This window comes from Pempheris klunzingeri, chromosome 8 (genome assembly GCF_042242105.1).
Source record: "Pempheris klunzingeri isolate RE-2024b chromosome 8, fPemKlu1.hap1, whole genome shotgun sequence".
Classification (NCBI taxonomy): domain Eukaryota; kingdom Metazoa; phylum Chordata; class Actinopteri; order Acropomatiformes; family Pempheridae; genus Pempheris; species Pempheris klunzingeri.
In genome coordinates, this window is record NC_092019.1 from 23,263,597 (window position 1) to 23,280,840 (window position 17,244).

Below are 17,244 nucleotides of genomic sequence, written 5' to 3' on the forward strand. Positions count from 1 at the left end.
AAGCCAAGTAATTACAGTTGCACTCAAAATTATTCAACCCCCACTGCAAATCAGGTGTATTGGCAACATTTACAAACTTTCAGCTGCGGTCAATGAACAACTCAAACAAGAATAATGGAGAAATAGCTCAACACAACTAATATTACAGGTGGTTTCTCCAAATTCAACACAATATGACACTTTTAATGACGACTGCAGTCTGAAAATTATTCAACCCCCTGAATAGAATCCCTCATAGGAGACTCATTTGCAAATCAGGTGTTGTCTCAAACACACCTGATGTAACTGATCAAGGGCCGCTGCATCAGGTGTGCTTGGAAAGTCCAGTGACGCCCCATTCAAACCTGAAACCAGACCACCGTGCTTGCCCCAAGGCAATGATCTCCTCTCTTAACTGTTTGGACAGTTCTTTCTGACACGCAGCCAAATGTGAACAAACCCAGAGCCAGTCCGAGCATTTGATGTTTTCTATCTCAAGCACACCTGATGCAGCTAATGAGGCCCTTGATCAGTTGCATCAGGTGAGCTTGAGACAACACCTGGTTTGTAAATGAGTCTCCTATGAGGGATTCTATTCAGGGGGTTGAATAATTTTGACTGCAGTCATTAAAAGTGTCATATTGTGTAGAATCTGGAGAAACCACCTGTAATATTAGTTGTGTCGAGCGATCTCAGTCGTTCTTGTTTGAGCCGTTCATTGCACACAGCTGAAAGTTTGTACATTTTGCCAATAGACCTGATTTGCAGTGGGAGTGGAATAAGTTTGAGTGCAACTTTAAATTGTTAGGCAAATTCCACATAAACATAAACTTTTTTTTTTTAAAGATTTACGTACTCATCTGTTATCTTTTACAATGATCATATTTATTTGTCATAACTGAAGTATTTTGGTTCTATTTATTGTATCTAACTGAAACTGATTCTGATATGTAATTCCCCTTCCTTGAAGTCTGATCATTTCATAATAGCAGTCAAACTGAACAAACACCTGTGCTTACTATGATGGAAGTGAATTAAAAAAAAACCAACATGTGCATGAAAAGTCACTTTATTGCATGCATCAGCGGGATTCTGACATTTCTGTGCAGCCAAGCACGCTTGTTTAAGTCATGCCTCATGACTGTTTCTGCAATAATCAGAACACAACCTGTTAGATGTCGAGACAAAGTGAATATATTATAGTATTTGGCAGCAGGATTCACAAGATGTTACAATTTCAGGGTGACTGAAATGTTTTACTGGCATCCAGTTATTTTTCCTATTTGACTGCGATGCCATGTAAGAGAAAATTTACAAGGAGCAACATCCCCCTCCACGGTAAAAAAATATCTATGATAATTTATGCAAGGCTGAGTAAAAACTGGGGGTGTGATTGGGTAAGGGACATCTCTCCAAGTGCTGCTGTCCATTCATTTGGCAGGAATGACACCCAATGGATGCACATTGGATAATAATTAAGGACAGTTAACAAATTGTATTTCCTGCTTCGAGACTCTTTGTAAGCCTCCTGCTTTTCTTTGGGTTTAATAAAAATAATACAGCTCATGTCAAACAGTGCTTCTCTGTCATTCTAGCTTCGCTGTAAGTCATTATCTTATTTACATGTCCCTCTATTCTTATGGGCTGAATGGAAAGGCAACTGATATTTGTTTGCTTGTGTCTGCTCTCTACAAGGCAGTTTGTGTGGACCCAGTGGTGTTGTTCAACCTCTCCCCTCTGGACTTCTGCTCTGAATTTGTTGAACTCACTGCTGCTTGTTCTGCTCTACTGGGACTGTCGCCATTTACAGCTGGCTGGCGATCTGACTGGGTGGCCGCATCCGTGGGAGGCGAAACAACCGCTCTTTCTATGTGCTCAATGGCTGTTCTGTCTGTCACAATAACATAATTGGGCTCGGGCTGGTGGGCGCTGGAGCGGCGCTGCAATGCATGCTGGGTGCAGGAAAAGGAACGCTGTCGAGGGGCAGGCTGCGGCGACAGGAAGTGAGGTGTCGCGGCTCTGGGGGCTTCCTGGTGCCTTTCACGATCCTCGTCCTCTGAGGTCACCTCCTGTAAGGTGCTGATTGGCCGAGGCGAGCGGCCCATGACTCTCGGAGGGACCAGCGCTGTTGCTGATTGGTTGAGCTGCGGCCGCCAGTTCTGAGGGGACGGGTACTGCACTCGGCTCATCGACCAATCACTGGCAAGACAAGAATGTCATCACAATATTAGGCTGGCTTTTTTTCTTACATGAAAGGGGTTGGTGTTGGCACTTATAAATATTAAATACAATATAAATATTGGACTTCAGAGCACTTGAAACAGTTATCAATCACTGATTATTAAATAGTTGCATATTATTTTTCTGTTGATGGACTAATTGATTATCTTTTCAGCTCTACTTGTAGATTCCTCACTGACACATCACGCACACTGTTGTCTTGCACACATTACATTACAGAAATCGTACTTTTGTGGAGGTGGGGTCATATCTCGATGCCCTATGATCCCAGAGAAGGAGGCACTTCTGCCCGGCAGACCTTGAGATCCGACCCAAGGCGAGTACATCAGAGCGCGCTCCTCCCATAGCATGTCATTGGCTGAGTCGACGTGAACAGGCCCCCTCTGAATTTGATGAGCCAATAGGAGTTCCAGGACCTGGTGACGCATGCCCTCTCTGGCCACGTCGATCGGACGACGTCCTCTCCGATCGTGCAGCTCAAGGTTGGCACCGTGAAGGAGGAGAAGTCTGGCCGTATCATAGCAACCATGGAGGGAGGAGAGGAAGAGCGCCGTCTCACCCTTAAAGATAACAAACGCGAAATAAATAAGTATTGTGATTGTGTAATAATACAAACAGGTCAAAATTGTAAATGCATACATAAAACCAACTTTAACCAAAAGAGCAGTCTGCTTGTACAGATTTATACGTAGATAAATTAGGATTCTCAATCTGAATGCACCAATAAAGAAGCAGTCAGAACTCACCTTGTTGTCTTGCAGGTCCACAGCGGCCCCATAGCGAATGAGGGTCCTTGTTAGGGAGAGGTGGTTTACTGAGCATGCCCAGTGCAGGGCTGATCTCCCTGAGAGAGACAGTGTGAGTGGAGGGGAGGTGAGGGGGAAGAGGGGAGGGAGTAAGTCAGCCAATGAACAACCATTACACAACAGAGTCGAGCCCAGGTGGTGAAGAGAGGGAGAATGGAGGGAAGGGACGTGGAGATGAATCGTATCAGCCAAAGGGGGGAAGAGATGACACAGACAGGATAGAAATAGAAAATGAGAGATGAAGAAATGGAGGATGAAGAGACGGCAAAAGCAAAGAGAAAGAGCAACAAAGTTAATGTCCATCAACCCGGGTTTGAGCGCTAGAGCACATTAACTTTGTTCTGAGTCAGATGAGGGCAACAGGGGAGCTGGAGGAGGAGGAGGAGGTGGAAGAGACGGAGAGATGAGCACAGGTCGGGAGAGGAGGGACACAAAAGGAGGACGTGAGTGAGACGGGGTAAGTTACACCAGTTACTCAGCCCCTCGGTGCTCCGGTGGCAGAAGATAATGGCTTTCTCAAGAGCTCCACATGTCATTTTTCTCCACGGTGAGCTTTAACCCATGCATGCACTGGATCCAACTCGTCATCGTCACCACAGTGGGTTGTTACAGATTGTTAACACGAAGGAGGCGTTTCAGCCACACGCTTCAGTCAGGCCATGCATAACGCCTCGAGTGTCTTATTTGCGCTTTAAGAGCGTAAACGCATCCTGCAGTGCATTTTAAAGTCTATTTTCCGTTGTTTTCTGTACGTGAATACAGTGATTACGCGCTCAGCTCTGAGTGCTGCCACACAAACACGGATGACCTACTGAGTCAATACTGTCCCTGAACGCATCCTATGAAGCTGCTGCTCTAAAACGTGCTGCTTTCACTGCACAGGCAGTGTAAACACGCTGTCAAGTCTCAAAAAATACAAAATGTTATTAGATGGAAGAATTTTGACATTTTTTTTCCAAGGACATTTTGCAACTGTTTGAAATCTACCACACAGACAAATATGAGAAATCTGACACAAAAGTGTGGACTATTACATAAAGTTCATGAAACAGAGAAAATAGTTTGTGTATACTAATGTTCTCAGTCATTGTGAGTTAAAAAGCATGTTTGATTAGTTCATACATGAATGGGTTAAAGCAGAATCTCAGTTTATGACCTCTGAGATGACACAGCATTTGCAGGAAAGCGGTTGGATCTTATTCTGAATCACATGAGCATTTATGAAACTGCATTTGCACATTATTCTTCATTACTGTTTTAATCTGCTTGCCTTATTCGATTGAGGTTTATTTGATTGTGAACTGTAATTTAAATCAAATGAATTACCATTTGTAGCATTCATTGTGTGCTAACTTTTAGAGGGATAAAAACAGGCACCAAGAATTACATGCAAATACTATTAGACTTTCAGGGACTAAACTAATATTAGTGGCTGTGACACTGAGGCTTTACCAGTGTGATCAGTGTTGTTGACGGGAACTCCTGCTCTCAGCAGCTCCAGCACCACTCTGTCCAGCCCGCTACGCACCGCTCGAATCAGAACCACAGACCCATCCGGGCCACACCACTCTGCCGACTGCCAACACAACCAATCCATGATGAGTATATAATACAGACATACACAAAGTACAGATTTCACATATACTGCAAGTTATTCATCTCCTGTCCTATATTATACATTATCTGTATTCTATTTATGTGTATTCTAATTTTTTTCCCCCACCTTATGTTAACCTTATGTTAAAATTAATTGATTTTAATTCATTTTTAATATGTTTTAATGTTCATTTCACTTCTATCTAATGTGCATGTCATTGCTTTGTTGTAAAGGGCTCTGAGCTGCACTTCTTGTATGAAAAGTGCTGTACAAATAACATTTATTACTAATATTAATGTTGTAATTGTGTATAATTATTGTTAAGAGAAAGAAAATTGTAAAACATGAAATCAAAGGGGCTTTTAGAAGGAAAAACAGGACTACAAGCAGGGACACAACTCAGTCAAATAAATAAATCTGAGTGGTGAACCATGTCACAGTATCCGCAAAGATAAGAGAGGGAGAATAAATAAACTAAATAACACTCACAACATGGAATAAAAATAAAGTGAACCAGAACAGACCTGCTGAGGAGGACTGAGCAGAGGCGGGGGTATGGCGTTCCTCTCCCATCCTCTAGGAGGAGCTGAGGAAGAACAAGATTCGGTTCAGGAGGATCTCCAACTGTGTCAGGATTCGGACACACATTCAAATACTGTATGTGGAAGGACACGCCGCACAATTTACATGTAATGACTTAAGTCCCAGACTGGAACTGTGCACTGCACAGTCTGTCAGTATGAGTCCTATTTTACTTGCACTGTGTGTCTAGTGTCTCCATGAAATCCTTGTATGAAATCCTCTTGTACATTTGTTGAAGTTGTGGAATACAGTGATTCTGATTCTGACAGTAAACACAGGCTGATTTTAAGCATCGCACATGTTTCAGACTGACTATACAGTGTGATTTAATATGGAATGGGTGTATGATAATATACCCTTTATTTTCTTGATTAATCATTTTATCCAGAAAACATCAGCAAAGTGTGAAAAAGCCCCCATGTGACATCTTCGAATATTACGAAACGCAAAGGTATTCATTTATTCTTTTTGGATTGGACAGTTAATAGTGAAGAAGCAGACAGCGTGCAAAGAAGAGAGTCTCTCAAGATATTCAGTTTCCAATGATATGAAACAGAAAAAGTAGCAAAACCTCATATTCGGGAAGCTGGACCCTGAGATTTTCTTTTTCCATTTTTGTTCTTTCAGGTACCCAATGATGTGATATCATCAAAATAGTTGTATAGAAATGACACTGAAATTAAGAAGTGGTATTCACCCAGCATCTGTCAGACCAGTGAACCCACATAATAACTTATAAGCTATAAAACGAATAAACTAGAATTTATGTAAAGTATTATCTATGTAGTAGACGGGGTTCAAACTCAATCTGCGGTTTACAAATGTATATATAAGATTTTAACAGATGTCATCCAATCAGAAACAAGGATTTTTTCCACCAAAAAACTAACTTGTAAGTAAATGAATGAATGAATGGATAGATGTTAAATCTTACGCTGTACAGGTCTGCGGGGCTGTGAGTCTCCAGCCCGGTAGTGCTTCTGCTCCTGGCTCCTGTGGTCACAGATAGAGGGGTCCTCCTGTCGCCTGGAGCATCTCGCATTAATGTCTTCCATTGAACTCTGGGTAAAGTCTGTGTCGCTGCCTATATCCTGGTCCCTTTTGAGAGGTCTGGAAGCCAAAAGCGCAGTTTTGATACAGCATATTAAGAAACGTTCACACTGGGTTTTCCTTGTGGGGGGAGGGACGGACAACAAAGCTTCCTTGTTGCAACTAAACTGGGAACGTTGTGGTTATGGAATATGCGTATAATCTGCAACTATCAATTATGTTCATTATCCACTAGTTTAATGAATTAAATGAAGAAAAATGCCCATCACAATTTCCCAAAAGCTCCAGATGAAATCTTCAAATGTTTTGTGTGTCCAACAGTCACAAACCCAACGCTCTATTACTTGATTACTTGATTACATGAAAGAGTATCAAATCTTCACTTTTCAGATGTGGGAATCAGAAAAAATGAAACTGTTGCCAATTTATCTACTAACTGTGTCACCAGTAGTCACAGTGACTTGCAAATTAACACTAAATCATGAGCGTAATAGATTAAAGGTGAGGGAGGTTCAAGTCTTTGGGACTGGTTGGAAAAGCTAATAAGGTCGTTTTGTTTCCTCCAGCCTTTTCATGAGCTTCACAGGATGAACACTTGTTTTAGAATGCACCACATTTGCCTACATGACATCATTCCCCCAGCAGACAAAACATCCTCCCATGCCTCTCAAGTCAGCTCCTCTCACCGCATTCGAATGGCATCCTCCCCCAGCGGTTCCCTCCTTCTCCTTTTCTCTGCTTCCTTGGCTTTCTTCTTTTTCCTCAAGCTGATCTTCTCTTTCTCTCTGCTGGATCTCACCCTCTGCTCTTGGGGGGCTGTGTGCGGTGTCGCGGCCTTAGACTTGGGGTCGCCGTCTGTGGCTGTGGATCGGTGTCTCACCCTGCTACCGCCTTCCCTCTCTGCCTGCTGCTGCCTCACCCTCCTCACCACCAAGAACACCACCACGGCCAGTGCCAGCGCCAGGCCGACCGCTATGGCGATCACGGCCCACAGCCACGCAGGGGTTGAATCTTTGAGGAGAAGAATAGAAAATCTATTTTACTACTATGAGGTTGAATGATTTTTCTTTCCTTTATTTTAAGCTAAGTGTCCCCACAACTAAAACTGAAACCCCGCAGCACCGCCCATCAACATATGTACACACTGGAAACGGAAAGGTGTTTTACAGTGTTTTGTTTGGCTGTGAGCTGTGTGTGTGTGTGTGTGTGTGTGTGTGAGAGAGAGACAGGACATGTGAGCCTACCTTTGACTTCCTTTATCTCAATTTCCTCCTCTCTGCTTCCTATTTCCTCTCGGACACCTCTAATACTGATGACAGCCTTCAGCTCGGAGAGGTTGGGGAACGAGCCAGGGTTTAGCAACATCACCGCACGCAGGAAACTGGCTGCTTCGGTAGCAGAGGGGAAACAGGTAGAGGGCAGACGGGAGCATGGCCTGTTGTCCACTTGGAGGAAAAGGAGGGAGCTAGTAAAGAGAGACAGAGAAGGAAACGTTAGGAAAGAGCATGTACGTCATCGCTGAGGCTTGTTCGAACGGGTAGGGCTGTCAGGATAAAGTGTTAATAAACTCTGGAACCTTCTCAATCGTTTGCAAAAAGTCACACCTTCTTATAAAACAAACGCAAAAATGTACCTCTGAGATAACTTACTGCTAAAATGGATACACAGAAGTTAATATTCTCATATCCCTGCTGACACTTTAAGCTACTTTTAAGCTGCCATCTTGGCCAGGTCTGCTTCGCAAAAGAGGTTTCCAGCCTCTATGGGACTAAAATCAAGACTACGTAACTTCGTTTGAGCAGCTGCAGCGGTCGGCCTTAGTTGGCACAAATGGTAATTGCAGGACGCTGGTACATTTAGTTCTGTGCACAGACTTTGACACAACACAAGACCAGGAAAACTGAAAACTTCTGCACCCACAGCAGTTAGACACATAGACCCGTATAAGGTGCTGTGTGACACAGTGCTGTAAAGCATTACACACTTCTCACAGGACATTGTACGTATTAAAGGAAGAGGCCCAGCGCGGGAATGAAAGAGGTGCCATTCTCCCTATTACAAGTAAGTGTCAACTAAATCAAACTGATTTAGTTTGAATAGTTCAAAAATGTTGCTTTAACTGGTTAGACAAAATTAAATAAAACACAACTCCACTCCACTACTTCTGACATTTCACTCAACACCTACCCATTTGAATCAGTCGGGGATGCCTGAGTCAGCAGGTTGGCGAGCTGCTGAGGGTCGACGTCAAACAGGTTCCTGTTAGTGGCGAGGGGGGCGGAGCCTCTCAGTTTGAGTGGTGAGTGGAGGAGGACACTGAGCGCCCAGAGCAGGGAGCTGTTGGAGAAGGTGCCACGGTTTTGTGGGAGGCTCGCGTGAAGGACCAGAGTGCCTTTGGCCCACAGGGGATTCTGGTGTGTGAAGCAGTCGCTGCCATCCCATCCACAGGGGGCGCTGTCGCATCCCTGCTCGCAGTGGGAGTTGGCGTAGTGGTCGCGACAATACTGGATGTGGCCCGGACTGAGAGCCATAATAGGGAGGGATGAAGCGATGTAAAGACAAGAGGAAGAATAAGAAATCTGACAAAATAATCTCCGCTCAAGGACTACCTACTAGCTTTTTCCCCCTCACAAACAGATTTGAACAAAGACCAGCAGATGTGGTATTTAGCTGTCAAACTCCTATTTCTGAGGAATAATGACCATTAATGATTAAACATCATTATTTCTACTATCATTTGTGCTCTGCTCTAATGAGTTCACTTTGTGGACAGTTCAATGCTACTCTTTTCATGCACAGCCTCAAATCAACAATGTGGTTTTAATATTGTGTTTCATATTGTGTTTATTGAACAACATATAAATGTTATTATGTTGCCTGCACCTAAGCCAAAAAAACCCCCTTTTTATTATTTCCCTATTTAATTATACTTAGCAGTAGAACTGCAAGTGTACTGATTAATAGCAATAAACAGCAGTGAATTAATTAAATTAATGATAATAATAATCATAATATCAATAATCATGAAGTTCTTAATGAGAGAAAAAACTTTCAAATATTAATACAAATACAAATAATACAAATTAATGCAAAAAAAACAACACATAAACAGACATACAACAATTCAAAAGGACAAACATAACTGGCATAAAGAAGCCAAAGAAAACATGAAATGTTCTAATTCACAACATTCATTTTTAAGATGGAAATTGTTTTTCTATGTTCTCGAAGACACTGATAATGATAAAGTGTTTTTACTTGCACTGGCCCCGGTCCTTCAGGCAGTCGAAGCCGTCTCTAAGGCACTCAGGCTCCATACACTCTCTGTCACATGACCCGTTTCCGAACTTGTCCTTACACTTTCTGTTGACGGGACACTGGCCCCACGGATCACCAGACGCAGCTGTGACACAAACACAGATTAGCGCAAAAAATGTGGCAGTAGTGCACAGTGTTGTGATAAACTGAGATCATATTGTAACAGTTGTAGTCAAAAATGGAATAATGGTATATTTGCAGAGTGATATACATAGAAATGGGCTACTGTATGTCTTATGAGGGTATTATCCATAAATGAATAATATGCTTGCAGCACTGAGATATGACAGGCAAGCAACACACATTCATATTCACATGTATGTATGTGTGCCTGTATGTGTAGATGACGTCTTATTCATTTCAACTGTGCATTATTTCATTAGTTTCATTTAACTCTTGAACCAGACATTACACATAGCTACATTTATTTAACTGACCACACAAACTGGTTTCACAAGCGGTTTTATCGCAGGACCAACTTCACTCTCATATTCAAACCGCCCATTGTTTCAGAGCATTAGCAACTATTCACAACAATGCAGGTCAAGCCATGAAAAGTGGGTCCTGATACGGGCCGTTAAAGGGAACAGGAAATGGGGCCGACATAAACAGGAAGTTTCCAGGAGAAGCGAATAGCAACAGGAAATAGATTGGGCTGGGCCTTGATAAAGGTCGAAGGTCGTCACCGTGGCAATGAGGAATGTGATGGAGTTGGACAATGGGCTTGGCAGGTGTGTGCGGGACCGTAAAATCATAGCAGAAAAAAAAAAAAAGCCTGAACAATAGAACTGAAATTAGACATTTTAGGCTTTTCACTTGATCAGCAAAGAAAGGCGCAGTGGTACAGGGGCAATAAAAATACATATACATACACACACAGTCCTTATATTTCTATAAATATGAATGTAAGGAATAACAAGAGTGTCAATAAGAAACAAACAAATGAAGCTGTTAATATGAATGAAACTGTTACGCAATAAAATAGTTTTCACTTTGGAGAGATATTATGAAATGTTAACTCCACATCTCAATTGACCAAAAACAAACACGCAAAAAATGCCTACATCAAAATATAACATATACTTATATAACTTAATATAACTGATTTAATGCAGCTCAGAGACTAGACGCCGCTTTTTTCAAACTGGTCATCAGATTCAACATTTCCGTACACAGCCTACAGCCACAGGATAGAGTTTCACTTACCTTTGAAATGTGTTTCATGTGTGTACAAAGGAAGAGAGAGCGGGGTGGCTAACTCACCTTGACATGTCCAGCTCAGTCCCAGCAGAACAAACGTTCTCAGAGCCAACATCTCCAGGTTGTCCAGGTCACCAGCTGCAGGCCTTTTCTTGTTTGCTCAGAGGGATCGGCGATCCAGTCCAGCTGCGTGATAAACCTGCCTCTGATCTCCAGAAGCCCACAGCTTTTATCTCTGTAAGAAATCTGCAGCTCTGTTGTGTCCCTTTAGTCCTGCTGTTCACAATGAACAGTTAACTCTGAGTGAAGTTGCCCAGCTCCATCCCCGCTGCCACCAACACCTTCCACCACCACCACCACCACCACCCTGCCCACTTTGTTCACTCGCTCTTTTTTCAGAGGCTCTGCGGATATCTGGACAACTTCCTGCCACTGTGTGGAGAATAATAGGAGGGTGATGACCGTATGTGTGTGTGTGTGTGTGTGTGTGTGTGTGTGTGCACGTGTATTCGTAGCTCTTACTGTGTCTCAACGTGAAAAAACCCAACAGTACGGGGTTAGTGAGCTGTTGGAGGAGCCGTTATTTCACAATGTTGTAAAAAGCTACAGGGTGTGAGGGGACGGCGTGGTTTGAATTTGACCTTCTGTCTGTAGAAACACACACACACACACACACACACACACACACACACACACACACATCTGTTTGATCCAGCTGCTGAGTCCAAAAAAAAAAACACACTTGACTGCTTTGCCTCTGAGAGTACTCTGTAGTACTGCTTCTGATTCTTCTGTTTAATTCACAGAAGAAAAGAGAACATTTTGGGCCCAAATGGCTCTTTGTCGAGCACAAAGTGACGTAAACAGGAACAACTAACTTGAGCAGTTTGCAGTGTTGTGAGTCCTTTGTGTTGCCAGCTGTCTGATATTAATTGCATATGTTGACTATGTTCTTTTACACATTATGACATGTTTTGTCATAATTTGTCTTGAATCGATAATAATGATTGACAAAGAATAACAAAAGAACATTTTAACAGACAACGTAGCCTTTTCCATTAAAAAACCTAAACGAATGTAGTGCTGAAATAATACCACTTAAGTGAAACACCTGTTCAGCGGCATAAAAACTGGATTGCTTCAGATAGTGTCAGCCTGGAAGACGCAACCACAGTCTGTGCTTAACAGGATTCAAAGGTCATCTATGCAACATTCAGAACATTAGTATGGCAGTATGACAGCTATCTGCTATGTAAAGATACAGTGGAGTGATGGAGGCCTGAGCAAAGAATGAAGTCACACTCGATCCGTGTGTGTCGTAATCTGAGCTTCCCTGTCCTTTGTTTTGGTCATCGGAACGGCTGCATGTGCATGTTAGTGCACGTGAGTCTGAGAGTCGTTCAGTGAGTGAATTTGTAGCACAAAGAAACGGACCCAAAAAAAACAAGCCAGAGCCGCTGCCCAGCGACAGACTCGGCTAAGCTAGTGAGCTAACACAGTAGCACGAAATCTAAGAGAGGTTGTCAGTCAGCAGAAACGAGTACAGAACGAACAAGAGCGAGCTAGAGAGCTGGCGGTGGAGGCGGCGGTGGGGGGTGGGGGGAGGCACACATTGCTGAGATGTTGAGATTTTGTACTATTAATGGACCATGAGACCATTAAGAACAGTCATTTTGGCAAAGTCCTGGAATTTAACTTTGTCATCACGATGTAAGTAACGGTGTAATACACAGCTGGTAATTAACATAGCAATGAACTCCAAGATGGAACCTTTCTGTCTTTATTCCCTCTCTACTGGTGACCTGCTCTCTCTGGTTGGGGCCCTGGAGCTCCTCTTTCCATGCAGTATTCTTCCCAAAGCTCATTAAACAAATTCCCAGTCGCCCCAAAAGAACACCCTTGATCCTTTTTGGGGTCACACAATCCCAAATCCATCTTTTTAAACACGGCACAGAAAACCTGCCGTGAGAGCGGCGTCGTCACCTTCTCTACGCAGTGGTTGTAGTAGTGCCTGTACACCTCGGACATGTTGGAGAAGACTGGCTCCAGACACAGCTTAGAGATGGACGTGCCATAGCAGTATGAAGGCACTTTGGGCAAACTCTCCAGGAACTCCTTCAGGACTACGTGCTCTGAAGCTTTACGAGACTTCCTCTGCGTTTGCTTCTTGACTTTTTCCTCTGAACTACCCTGAACGAATGGATTTTGCGCCCAGTTAAGTACTGACCACTCTCCAATCCCCATAGTGGAGAGGAACATCTTTTTGCAGACTTGCTTTCTGTCACCGTCTGCCATCAAATGATACCGCATGGACACTGATCTTCTCGACTGAGTCCACGGCGCTCTGGTTCTTTCCACTGGGTCGCAGTCAACTAATCTGGCCACATACATCTTTCTCTGAGCCCAGTTCATGCACTGCCAGAAACTAGTGAACAGCTCCTTCCTCATTTCTTCACTGAAGTCAGCACAGAAGCGGTTGGATGCCCTCCTGCAAGCGCTGGATGTACATCCCGGTCCGATCGTCCTCTGAGCTTTAGTTATGGTCATGCCGTCTTTCTTTCTTTTGCTGACGTACGGTTTGCCCTCCATCCTGAGTTGCTTCTGTCGATTTTGCTTCCATGTTAGCGGCCTTGCAACCCTGGATTTCTTCCTGGCTGGTCCCTCTTGTTCTGGTGGCCTGTTTTTGTCTTTATCAGTGCTATTCACTTGTTCTGCAAAAACAGGGAAATACCATTACTGTGATTCACTTTGGGGTTAAGGCAAAAACTAAGGCCTTTTGCTAACAAATGGAAAATATTGGTACCAACTCTAACATTGTTACTTAAGTGTACTAAGCTGGGGCTGCAACTAACAGTCACATTCATTCTAAATTACTAGTCATTGATTTTTCCAATGAAATAATTAATGATGAAGTCTATAGAATATCAAATTGTTTGTAAAAGAAAAATGCATAATTATCATAATTTTCTAAAGATAAACACCCAAAGGTAATCACTTAGCAAGTGTATGTACCAGAGCACAACACAAAGTCCTCACATTGAAAGGTTTGGAACTAGAAAATGTTTGGCATTTGTTTGGCTGGATAATTGATCGACTATCACATGCTGGCTTGTTGATATATCAACTAATTTTCTCAGCCCTACAAGTAAGTTTAGTAAATAGCTGAAAAATAGTAAAGACAGAACAAATCCAAACAAAAGAGTACTCACCCTGGGTAACTTCCCCAGTATTAGTGATTGCAGTAGGAGCAGGGGTCTGCTGTGGGCACTGAGGGAGAGCAGGCCTCTTTTCTAAGTTGCTTTCAGTTGCTTCATTCTTTTTTGCTGTTCCCCTCTGCGCCCAGTTGAGCACAGACCACTCTCCTATCCCCAGAGTGGACAGGAACATGTTTTTACACACTTGTTTCCTTTTGCCATCCACCACCAAGTGATACCGGAGTGAAACTGATCTCCTCGACTGCGACCCCACGGCTCGAGATCTTTCCACGCGATCGCGGTCAACTTGTCCCGCTACGTACTGTTTTCTCTGGGCCCAGTTCATGTGCTGCCAAAATTCATCAAACACTTTCATCCTGTCCTCCTCGTTGATTTCATTACAGTGCCTGTTTGATGCCCTCTTGCATGCGGTCGAGGTGCACCTCGGTCCCACTGCTCTTGGCTGTTTTGTCACAATCTCGCCGTCTTTTTTCCGTTTGCTCACGTACGCTTTGCCCTCCATCCTCAGCTGTTTCTGCATGTTTTGCTTCCACTTTGATGGATCTGCAGCTTTGGTTTTGGGTTTTTGTCCTCCAGCCCCTGCCTTCTGCAAACGAGTGTTTCCATTTTTGGCAGCTGTGTTATGGAGCGCTGAAATGACAGACAAAGACACGCCTGGATTAATTATTGGAAGCAGGGATTCTGAAATACACAAGAATCAGCTGGAATTTACATTTTTGGTTTAATGAACACAAAAATATCCAATAAGCAATGTTATTCCTAGTTCTGGTTACTCCAACAGCCTACAGCACAAATGACACCTATTTTGACCAAAGCTTTGACAAACTTAAGTATGTGGACCGACACACTAAAAATATCATTTTTATCTTTTCTTTGCTTTTCTGCTTACAATACAAAAAAAACATGTACATATGTGGAGAAAATCCCACTGAAAGGACACTGTTACAGAGCTTCAATGCCAATGTGATCGTAAAAAACAGCTGTATTTGCTGGCCTCATTTTGGGCCAGTGAGTACAGCTTACTTTCATTAGTTAAATTACACCTAATATAACTAATAAAAATAAATCATGATGTGGATGAATATAAAATAATAGAATATAAATGATAATATAAAAAAATACTCTTGATCCAGGCAACTGTCAGGGATGTGACCATATAGGGTTTTATTTTTATGTTTTTAACAGGCTTTATGTGACTAATGAGTAAAAAACAGGACATAAGCTCAGGAAGAAAATTCTACAGTGTTATGTCACAGCATATTACGGTCAATGTCAGCTGACTGCTAATACCAGATCAAATCATTATTCTTTCGCATCTGCAGACTAGAGATCCCTCTCAAAATATGGCTGCAGAAGTTAAAACCACATGACTTCACCACACTGTTACTTACCAGTGTTGGCACCCAGAGGACCCGCGCCCTGAGAAGGAAACTGGGGGATCATCTGCGGCTCTGCGATCATCACCGAGTGGGACCTTTTTTTGGATGCTGCATCACATTTCCTGCTCACATCAGCGGCGTGTGGGTGGTCTGGAGGAAAACAGCACACACACACACACATCTGGTTAAGCCGTGCCAGCAACTGCACACACACACACACACACACACACACACACACACACACACACACACACACACACACACACACACACACACACACACACCACATTGAGACACTCAAGAGTCTGAGCTGATACACACCAGGCGGGATGTGGTGCAGCCCGAAAGTCTCAGTGACTGTGGGTCTGTGAACAGGGGGGTCATTGGTGGCTTTGGGATGGAGACCAATATCCTCCATTGCTGCAATGGCTAAAACACAAGAAACAGGTTGTTGGGGGTCTTTGGCACCAAGCAGAACAATGACAGACTCATATTCACCCTGAAAACAAACTAAAAACACCCTTCATCCACATCTCAGCAGTGGACAACACCGCCATGTGTCTGCATCCAGATGTTGTTGCTGCTGCTGACGTAGAAGTAGGCGTAGCGGGCCTGACATTCACAGAGAAGGTGAGTCCAAGCGGCCGGACCGGTGGCCACGTTACTCACATATTCACCTTACGTGGAGCTAACGTTAAATCCTAGCAGCTCTTGTCGCAGGCTAAACCAGGACAAGCCCTTTAAACTGACACGTAATGTCGGCTCTGGTGTTGGCTTACACAGTGTTATACATTTGAACACGTCTCGTAGACCCGTCGGTTCCATCCAGACCAGAGGACAAGTTTCACCCGCCGCCGCTCTTCACTCCATCGTGGCCCTGACGGCGAAGCACAGCATCTGTCTGCCGGCTCGACGAGCTCAGCTTGGTTTTGCTGGATGTCTGAAGTGTCCGATCTGAGGGGCTCCCCGCCATGGATGTGCCTCCCACTGGAAATCTGCCATCGCTGCGCATGCGCACTGGCTGTCGCGGACAAATTGGTGTCAGTCAGCTGATTGAGAAGAAATGTGTGCACACAAGGAAACTGACCTGCACACAGTGCCGAGAGCAATGTGAAGGAAGAGAGGTAGAAGTGGACGTACAGGTGAAATCAAACTGTTCCTGTTCATTTTACACAAGAATGCAAAGATATGGAATAAATACTGAATGTGTAATGTAATAGATTACTTTTTATGAATGCAAAGATATGGAATAAATACTGAATGTGTAATGTAATAGATTACTTTTTATATATGCAGCACCGGTCACACAACAACAAAAACAGCAATTATAATAGTACTGCTACTTCTACTACTACTATTGATAATAATAATAATTATAATTATAATGTTTTGATATTTAAATGTCTTGCAGTATTGGAAGAAGTAATCAGATGTTAAAGGAATAGTCCTCAGAATTTTGCTCGAGCAAAAGTACAAACATAGTATGTCTCCACGTCCTTTACTTACAATACATACATGTAAAAAATACTCCATAACTAGGAAAAGTCTGAAGTAAAAGCACATTATTATCACCAGCATATGCAAAGTGTTGTGCAAAGTAAATGTACTTGTTATGGAAATATACATCACATGATACACTGTCGAGTATTTCAGTTCAGTGTTTCCACACTAAGGGGTGGCCAGTGATTAAATGTAAGCAGTGCATACTACTTAAGTACAAATTCGAAGAATTTGTACTTTGCAGCTGTCTTGTTATTTTTCATTATTATTATTTATTGCCCACACACAAAATAGATGAATTAGCTCCATGCTGACCAGTAAAATGCTACTTGCATATCAGTTTGTCTGTAGTAAAAATACTGAGGCCTAACCATCAC

At 43.0% G+C, this 17,244-nt stretch overlaps 1 protein-coding gene across 1 annotated transcript; it reads right to left on the reverse strand.

Moving 5' to 3' along the window:
* Nucleotides 1–1,068: 1,068 nt before the first annotated feature.
* On the reverse strand, nucleotides 1,069–11,100 carry notchl (notch receptor, like). Its single transcript, XM_070835402.1, has 11 exons — nucleotides 10,837–11,100; nucleotides 9,514–9,658; nucleotides 8,443–8,775; nucleotides 7,500–7,720; nucleotides 6,942–7,266; nucleotides 6,140–6,315; nucleotides 5,148–5,209; nucleotides 4,479–4,602; nucleotides 2,967–3,064; nucleotides 2,449–2,780; nucleotides 1,069–2,178 (listed from the first exon to the last, which is right to left on the reverse strand). The coding sequence occupies exons 1-11, from the start codon at nucleotides 10,886–10,888 to the stop codon at nucleotides 1,668–1,670; spliced, it is 2,379 nt and encodes a 792-aa protein (XP_070691503.1). The 5' UTR covers nucleotides 10,889–11,100; the 3' UTR covers nucleotides 1,069–1,667.
* Between the last annotated feature and the right edge of the window lie 6,144 nt (nucleotides 11,101–17,244).